This window comes from Triplophysa rosa, linkage group LG11 (assembly GCF_024868665.1).
Source record: "Triplophysa rosa linkage group LG11, Trosa_1v2, whole genome shotgun sequence".
NCBI lineage: Eukaryota > Metazoa > Chordata > Actinopteri > Cypriniformes > Nemacheilidae > Triplophysa > Triplophysa rosa.
Genome location: NC_079900.1, coordinates 23,535,149 through 23,545,069, shown reverse-complemented (window position 1 = coordinate 23,545,069; position 9,921 = coordinate 23,535,149). Strand labels below are relative to the sequence as shown.

General features: G+C 36.9%; 1 protein-coding gene across 3 annotated transcripts in view; it reads left to right on the top strand.

The window, feature by feature from the left end:
• Nucleotides 1-1,442: 1,442 nt before the first annotated feature.
• Nucleotides 1,443-9,921, top strand: part of LOC130562156 (alpha-N-acetylgalactosaminide alpha-2,6-sialyltransferase 2-like) — a 178,921-nt gene continuing 170,442 nt past the window's right edge. For all 3 annotated transcript variants that reach the window (XM_057347030.1, XM_057347029.1, XM_057347031.1), the window contains exons 1-6: nucleotides 1,443-1,779; nucleotides 4,560-4,614; nucleotides 8,887-9,058; nucleotides 9,136-9,298; nucleotides 9,485-9,623; nucleotides 9,816-9,919. In XM_057347030.1, the coding sequence (XP_057203013.1) occupies nucleotides 1,505-1,779; nucleotides 4,560-4,614; nucleotides 8,887-9,058; nucleotides 9,136-9,298; nucleotides 9,485-9,623; nucleotides 9,816-9,919 (908 nt within the window). In that variant the 5' untranslated portion in view covers nucleotides 1,443-1,504. The remainder of the gene's footprint in view (nucleotides 1,780-4,559; nucleotides 4,615-8,886; nucleotides 9,059-9,135; nucleotides 9,299-9,484; nucleotides 9,624-9,815; nucleotides 9,920-9,921) is intronic.

Below are 9,921 nucleotides of genomic sequence, written 5' to 3'. Positions count from 1 at the left end.
ATATAGCAAACTATTGCTAATTACAAACAACAGCTGCATATTCAAACCAGCAAGAGTATCCTCATGTTCATAATAACAGGAAGCGCATATTACGCACAGGCTTGCCTCGGCTGCAGGCCCCACCTGTTTAGGGGCCTCTGATTGGATTCTTTATTTTGAATTTACTTCAGCGCGAATAAAAAATATTATTAGTGGCCGTTTATATTTCACTTAGGCCTATACTTGTATAAAACTGGAGCTTGCGCTCTCGTGGTGTTTGCCGTTGCAAAGTAGCTCCGAAGAGGAAACACTGTAGTATTTGGTGTGTGTATCCGTGTGCGATTGTTCTGACGCCCCTCGCAGCGTTGGTTTGTGTCAGCTTGATTCTATCGAACCCTGGTGCGCTTGCATTCATTTTACGTCATCACGAACGTGCATGACACATGACAGTAAACAGAACACTGGTCAATTTATTGTGTTTTTTAATGACTTGATGCTATTATGCGCAGCGCAGAGTAAACAACACTTTGTTTTACTGTATGTTCGCTTACTGCTGCTTGCAAACAGACTATTTATCAGGACTATTTTTAAATCTGGAAACATAGTATTCATTTGCCGCTCTGATTCAAAACAAATGCAGGCTCACTCTTGCTTAAATCCAAGGTAAACTACCGACGCTATCATTTCTTACATGCATTGTAATCGGCTAAAGCGCATGCGCAGGGTTCGGTACCCTGGTGCGAACCTGAGTTCGCGTGACAGCTTTTACATTAGCGGCTTTGCATGCAAACCGTGCTCCGTTCTGAACTAAACTGCAAGCGTGAAGAGGGGCCTCACCCAAAGAGACAAGCGGGCCCCTGACCACCTTAATCCGCCCCTGGCTGCAATGCATTGCTGGATGCAAACGCTAAACCATGAATTGTTCTGGCAAGTCAAGACAAACCTGTGTGCATCTGTGCCTAAGGTCAACACAATGTTCTTTGTTAGGAACCGGTTTAGACTAATCTTGTTTTGTTAACACAATATACAGTAACAAAAGGATTCTTCTTGACACACTTTGTTTTAGTGGCTGTTACCTTAATATTATGGGTTGTGTCAACAAAGCAGATCAAATTAACTATAAAAATGTATTATAAAACAAATTTATTATAACAGTAAATATGAGAAGAGGTGTGACACTGAACATGCTGTTGTGTTCAAAACAGAGCATGACAGAAAAAGAAAAACGCATAGATGAGTGACGAATAATAAAATGATGAATTTGACCTGCACATACTAAAATATTAAAATATGTTCATATGTCATCATCTGCCCTGTGTTGGCCCTAGTATGCGAATTCAGAAAACTGAAATTATGTTTCCTTTATTAAATGCTAAATTATGTCAGTTATTAGGGTTAGTCACATGTATTTGTGTTATGTGAACCTTCCTGTTCTCATCAGACACATTGTCGGTTCTCATCAGATCCAAGATTAGACTCTGCTTGCATTCGTGGTTTGCATAACCCGTGCGACTTGTTTAGATGTATGCAAAATGTGAGGGGAAAACAAAAACGGACTCTTCATTTGAAAGCATTTCCTTTCAAAGTCATTTTTAAGTTAAAGACATTGAAAACCATGAGGTCGTGTTCTTCAGCAAACAGTTTGTGCGCCTTCTTGGCGTGGATTTATCGGCTGTTGTGCTTTCGCAACTTCAAGCTGTGGTTTTGTAGACTACCCCTCCTATGTGTCTGCGTTTTTCTCGTTTACTGGAATTTCCTGAGATTGACATCACCAGAAGACTTGGACACAATATATCAGAGGTGGGCTCACGTACACTTACCAGTTAAAATAATCCAACAACAGGAAATACTGATTTAAAAATCTGAGACATGTTATCATTTACAATCATTTTATGTACATTAAATGAGTAAACTGAGTGAACATGAAACGGCTAACTAATGCTTTAGTCTATTTTAAAGTAGATTTGTTCTTAGTTTGTTCTGTGAATAAAATGTGAAAGGTGACATCATTACTTCCCAGAAGTATTGCGTCTTTTATCTGAACATTCTGAACATTTCTTTTGAAGGAGTTCATATGATTGAAAACTATTTAAGATATGGTGGTGTGTAGTATAGGGTTGTCACGGTACCATAAACATGTCTTACGGTACTATACCAGCTGAAGTATCTCGGTACCAAGTAGTATCACGATGCTGTGCCATATAATTCAAATCTATACAAAAACACAGATTTAGATGAAACATTTTGTATTTATTAGGGATGTAACGATTCACTCAGCTCACGATGCGATGCGAGTCACGATTCTGATCTCACGATGCGATTTAGTCACGATTTATTCACGATTTATTTTGAAAAAATGAGTTGAAACAAATTAGAAATGAACAACTTCCCTTGCATTATTTCTTAAATGCTTCACGTTTCTTTGTATGATAAAATAATGTTTATATTTCAAATAACAAAACTAAACTGCAATTTTATAACAAATTAATAATAGAAAAGTCTCTTTAATATAAACAAACTAATACTGTATGTGCTTTTCTTGGATTGTTTTGCATTTAAGAAATATCAGCATCCACGTTAAGTTTTGCAGTGAAAATAGCGGCCCCTGCTGTTCAAAAAATGTATTGCGATTCAGTTCAAGCCTCAACCGATTTGAATCGTTGCTCATTATAACCGATTTTCAACCGGCTCACGGTGAATCGTTACATCCCTAGTATTTATTATTGTAAACTGTATTATACTTTGCACTAGAATATGTTGTTGTATTAACTGTAGTAATTGGATAAATTGTAGCAAATACATTTACATTTAGTCATTTGTAAATACTATAAATACTGTAGTATACTTAAATATTTACTATGATAAGACTCAAAAACACTAGTATCTATGAGTTTTAGTAGTTTACATTTTTCACGTAGGAACTAATTCAAATGTTGGACAAATTTAATTGATACAGCAGTCTTTATAAAAGGAAATATTAGGCTTACTTTAAATGCAGTACTAAAACGGCCAGTAGGTGGCGTCAATTTTCCACTGAGTTAGTGAATCATTTAACCAACTCTTTCAAATCGCCAATTTGAATTATTAACTCGCCCGAGACATTCAAAACACACATTCATTTAGGAGATAAACACCGCAAAAAGGCAGATGTAAGTGTTCAAATAAATATTAATGCGCATATGCAACATTAACTACGGTACTACGATACTACCGTTTCAAAAATAGAGAGGCATCGCGGGTATTTTGAAGCTTTAGCATCGCGATGCTACCGTAGCACCAGTTCACCGTGCAACCCTAGTGTGTAGTCTTCTGTGCAAAGATTGCGGTAAAAAGACATTCTACCACTTTCACCAAAGCTGCCAGCTATTATATAGTGAACTAAACACCCAACATTTTTTGGCCCATCCACCAAATGGGTGCCCTTTGCTTGTTTTTGTTTTGTTTTGTTTTTTTGCTAAATTTGTCAAAATTAAACTTCCTTTTTTTACTAATAACATACATAACCTACTTAACTATTCAAAATTAATATTGGTCCAACTCAAGTACTTAATTTCATTTTCACAAGGTTTATAAGTGGAAGATCGATATATTACACGGCTCGTTGGAATGCTTGATTCTGATTGGCCAGTCGCGACATTTGCAGGTTCGTTATCCCCGATAACAACCTCTCAAAACTAATAACACACAGTAACCCGGATGCAGCAAATCATTTTGACAGTTTTTTTTGACAAATTAAATATAAACATGTCTTTTAATTAGATACATGACATTTATATTTACAAATGATTAAACCAAATTGCCTGTTCGTGACATTTGAACGTCGTTTCTCACCTTAAAACGGAAAGTAAACAGCTTTTCCTCGCGGAAGGTCTGCATTAGGGAAAATTGAGCGGTAATAAAATGGCCTATTTCAAATTCACATTTCATTTCCAGTTTTTTCTCATGTGGCAAGTAGCCATGTAATAATGACCCGTTGAATTCATTTTAGGAGCGATGACTGATTGAATGTATTTTTAGTCCAGCGCCTGTATGTTATTTAGATAGATTAGTATTGTATTGAGTTCAGAGGCTGTCATATGTGCATCAACTCACTTTGTTGTGTATTTTCAACAGTTTCAAGATGAAAAATAAATTTTATATTGATTCAATGGATTTATTGCATTTTGAATTTTTTTTTTATGGATTTATTGCATTTTGGAAAAAAAAGATCAGTTTTTATAATAAATCTTTTAAAATCAAAATCTGGATTTGAATTTTCTATGTTACTAGAACCTAAAGATGCTATGTGAAACTTTTTCATCTTGGCACTTTCTTTGGAAAGAAAACACATTTTTACTCAAATGAATCAAAATGGATTTATAGCGTTTTGGAAACAAACTCTTCATATCATCCAATCCTTATACTATTAACCATTTACTCCACACCACACGGCTTTACAAATTTACTGTTACAAATAATCTCAATGACCCTTCATGCATCTGAGAATGTTACAATCACTTAATAAAGTGTAACCCAATTCTCTTTTTTTAATGGTAAATAATGTTTTAGTTTTACTAGCCCATGATGCTTTGCTCTTTCAGGGCTGCTTTAGAAGCTGAACAGAGTTGGGTTGAAACACTTACAGCTGAAGAGGAGGTGAGTTAAACACACTCTTTGTAAGTTATAGCCTACAGTCTGAAACATGTCAATACAAAATAACAGTTCTTTTTACTTTCTAGTTCAATTCTACATTTGAGCTACTATACTGTATAGACCACTTCTGATGACATAAACAATGCAGGTCCAGAAGAACTTCCTGTTTCAGTTTTTTAACACTACACAAATGTTTGAACAAGATACAACCAGAACATTTACAACCAAATCAATATCTTTATAAAACGTTTCATGATTAAACACAGCTATGACCGCTTCACCTAACAATTCTGTATATCAATATACACCCCTAGCAACCACCCATAGCAACGTAAACAAAACAGTAGCTGTGGCTCAATAGGGAGCCGCAGAGATAATGTATTTTTGTATGCAAACCCTGGAAGCGAGTTGGCATTATAGGACTTCCGGTTCCATCACTTCAAAGTCTATGGGTTTTTGGTAGAGGTCGACCGATTGATCGGCCGGAAGTCCATCGCTCCAAAGTCTATGGGTTTTTTGAATGTTTTTTTTTTGTAAATCGCCTGAAACAGATCTGTGGTTAACAAAACCTCTAAATATTTTCTAGTTTTTATCTATGACATAAAACACACCAGATATAACCCGCTTGTGATTTTTTAAACCTTTATTGTGTCTTTAAAACGGCGGTTGCATACAAGTTGCTAAAATCAAACTTCCTTTGGCGGGGACGTTAGATGTCATCGCGCATATAAATCTCACACATAATGCAACATGTGCACAAGTCTAAAATCGTTGTTGGGGATTCATTCATGGAGTAATTACGTACCAGGAGCACGTTTTTAATAAAGTTTGAGAAAGTTGTCAGAGGCTTGGTGTTGGTGACGTTTATATCGAGCGTAGTGTACGCTCGAGTGTAGTCCGTTTATAGCCCAGTGTTAGCTCTTTACTTCTGGCGATTGTATTTCGGCTTCAAAAATAGCAAGTATTGTGTTAATCTGTAAAGATTCTCTTGCAAAACAAAACGTGTAAACAGCATAAACATTTGTTAATCACAGATCTTATTTTTTGCGATCTTCCAAAAGTCTGTGGGAAAAATTAATTGGCTTTTGGTCGAGGGAACCACTGCAGAGCTAACTTCCAGGTTAGCCTACAAAAATACGTCATCTCTGAGCCACTCCATTCGCTACTTGGACAAGATGGCGCCGTTGAACCGTGTCCGAAATCGCCCACTATACCATCATTCACTATTCCCTACATTAGCTCACTAATATAGTCCACTTTAAGGAGCGGGTGAAAATTCGGACACTGGGTGCACTGGAAATGCTGCGGGTGCCATTTACTGCCGAGACGCGGAAATTCATTCAGCGCGAGCATCACGATAGATGATGGCTACACTCGTTATTATGATGCATCATGGCATTGAATGAGTGCACTCAATAATGTCCACTATGACCCTACGTTCCAACTGGGATATATCGCCCTCCGAAGGACCCTTCGGAGTGATAACAATCATGGCCGCCATACTGATCATGGCCGCACTTCAAGAAACAGTTGTTTGGTCCTTTAACCCTTCAAAGCTCTCACTCCGGAGGGTAAACTATTCAAAGGGCTTAGGGCATAGGGATGAGCCCTTCGAAATGGAACGCAGGGTGAATTCGGACACCACTAAAAATGGATGTACCCTCAAATAGTGCACTATATTAGGGTATAGGGGGCTATTTCGGCCACAGCCCATGTCCTAACCAAACGCGATGCGATAAGCAATTCAATACCGAACGCGAAAAGGGCGGGACGCGACAATCAATCACAAAACACAGCCAATCAGAACCATTTCTCTCTTTCCACACACCCTCCCACGCTGCAGCTGAAGAGTGCAAATGGAGCTGTTTTTATCTCGTGTCGCAGCATCGCATCGTGGTTGGTTAGGACACGTAACACTGTATGAGAAAAGGAGGATTTTTGGCCGGCAAATATGGGTGTTTTTTAGACAAAAAAGAAGAAAGTAATCAGCGATATGACAGACCATCTTTACATTGATGAGCACTTTGTTAAGACAAAACAACTTGATAGTGTTATACGACCGGAAACTAGTTAGCCGACCCTGGCGTCGGAAAAGCTCACCGGCGCCATCTTGTGCAACTAGCCCATTCAATGGCTGCATCCTCTGGAGGTTGTCTCATTTGAGTTAAAAAAACATTATAAAATTGGCATTTCTCTGAAGATGTAATCATTATAGTTTCATTCTTACCTTGAAGTGTAACAGTTGCCTTTCTGAAATAAAATCTGAAACAATAAACCTTGATGATGACGTATGAAGCCGACAAATGCGACCTCTGGATGATGCAGCCTTTGAATTGACACGCAGCTATTCTGTTGCTGTTTACAATTGATTGATTGATTTTCTCCAGCGTAAGGAAGGCTTTAAGTGATTGTACTTAATAAAAGTTGCATTGGTTCATATTTTTTGGCTTTATTATTTTCATTGTGTGGTAACCATTTTATAGAGGCAATAAAGTACTCGAGGCTAGCGATTTACTCTGCTCTGCTTCGCATCATAGCCAACAACGTTATTCACAATAAAGCACAGCCTCTCTTACCTTATTGCTTACTTAAGATGTAATTATAAACAGTTTCATCTAAAGCACATGCCTTGCCCAAAGTTAACTTCCAGTCTGTGTTTGGTTGTTATATAAAAATGTATTTTATATGGGGGGCCAAACAGGAAATAATTATATAAAATCTGAATATGTAGTTATAAATCCTGAATATATAAATGTAAATCAGAATATATTGTTATAAGTGTGAATATATGGTTATAAGTCCGAATATATAGTTTTAAGTCCGAATATATAAATGTAAATCTGAATATACAGTTATAAGTCTGAACATATAAATGTAAACCCTGACTATATAAATGTAAATCTGAATATATAGTTATAAGTCTGAATATACAGTTATAAGTCTGAACATATAAATGTAAACCCTGACTATATAAATGTAAATCTGAATATATAGTTATAAGTCTGAATATACAGTTATAAGTGTGAATACATAAATGTAAACCCTGAATATATAAATGTAAATCCTGAATATATGTGTATTTATTGACTATATCTCAATATAAACATCTTTATGATCGGGCATGTCATTAGACAGACATGAACATTTTTGTTATTTTTGTTTTAATGAAAAATAGGCACAATATTAGGGCAAATATTGCACTATTAAAATTAAAAAGTTATGTATTATTGGAACAAACTGCTACTTTACAAAAGGCTGTCCAAAGTGCCAGACTGTGCCAGAAGGTCCCCAACAGCCCTTAACATAGCTATGTAGTTTTCTGCAGAATTGATCATGAGAGGGCTAGGAAGATTGTTAACAATCTGCTGATGAACAGTGATTTTATTGACACTTTAGCAGCTGCATGTGATAGACAAGAGACACGGGGACAATCGCAGGGTACATCTGTCCATCTAACTGAGGAGCCAGAGGTGCACTCATATGGAAGTTAAATCCTGCCAAATTTAAATAAACAAATTAAACAATGAAAATGAACACCATATTAACAATTTAATTATACACAACTGCGCACACAATATGTGCCAAAATGAAAAATAAAATGAAATGATTTTATTTTCATTTTTACACATGACAATGCATTGTCTCTGTCAAATTGAAAAAGAAAATGCAATTGGTGATTTGACATTTTATTTTCCATGAAATCTCAAGGTAAGACTGCCAATATGAAAATGAAAAGGCAAATGTGAAAAAGAAATTTTGAATAACGTTGTTGGCTATGATGTGAAGCAGAGCAGAGTAAATCGCTAGCCTCGAGTACTTTATTGACTCTATAAAATGGTTACCACACAATGAAAATAATAAAGCCAAAAAATCATTAAAATATTTAGGAGAGTTTTTAAGTTATTTGTGAGGTGACATCAGATCTTAATGAAATAAAATCGTCTCATGCTATATTATTATGTTACAATTACTCAATTATAGCTTAATAAGTCTTTAATTCTTATCCTTTAAACTGTGGGCCAACCGGACACTTATTGCATGTTTCACTCATAATTTTGCACCATTAACATTTTAAGAATATTTAAAGAACCAATTTTTTGCTCTTATGTGATTTATTTGACAGAACAAAACAATGCGTGTCTATCCTTGAATTTTGGTCTACAGATCTGGGTTTTTAAGAAAATAAAAATGACATGAAAATGTAATGAGTTACTGTATGTGATTACTGACAGATCTATAGATGACCATGACTAAGTCAGACAATCTGTCTTTCAGACGGTCTCTGCCTGCTCCTTAAGACACACCGTAAAGAAGGACGACAGCCTAAGAAAACGCTTTAATTTCTTCGTGCCTCTCCTGCAGTGGCGAGATTCTTTTAGTCCAACAGTTTGGCAAAAGCTCCAGAACGCATCGCTGCCGTATGGCTGGAAGGGAGAAGCTCATAAAGGTAAATCATTACTACGCTCAAACCATAAGCCATCAATGTTCTCAAAGCCATGTTTAGGTTTCTGTCTTGTGATCCAGTGATCGGCAAGACTCTTTCTCTTCTTTGGCACTCGTCTACCAGTCGTCTGTTCGAGAGGAACACTTCACATGAGTGTGTGCGTTGTGCTGTGGTGGGTAACGGGGGGATCCTGCGAGGATCGGGACAGGGAAAGGTCATAGACAGTCACGACTATGTTTTCAGGTTTGTTTCAGGTTTTATTTTCTCAATTGAATTAAAACACCACATGAATCGAACAAATACTAGAACTTGAACAGAAAACCTACCTCTTCTTCATTTTAAATATCTAGGGTGCTTTGCCCCGTTCTGACCCTTCATTCTTACTAATATTTAGGGCATGATAATTACAACATTTATATTTGTCTTTAGGGTAAACGCGGCTATAATCAAGGGTTTTGAAGATGATGTTGGTACAAAGACATCCTTCTATGGCTTCACCACAAACTCTCTCAAGAACTCTTTCTTAGCTTATCACAGGGATGGATTCAAGACAATCCCACATGACCCGGTAACTCACAACTGGGAAATTACAAACTCACTTGGCAGTAATTATAATCAGGTTTGCAGATGAACTTTAGTTTCCCATGGAGATGGTTTCTCAGTCAGGTGGCCGCATAAAATCATCAAAATGCATAAAACGTTTTTAATGCTAGTCGAAAGCGTTGTTGTGTAAACACACCCTAACACATTGTATCCACAGGGCATTCGATACATTGTTATCCCCGCACAAACTCGTGACTATGTGATGCTGGCAGCTGCTATCCAGGGTGTGTCTGTACCATCAGGTATTGATGAAGGTGACAGGT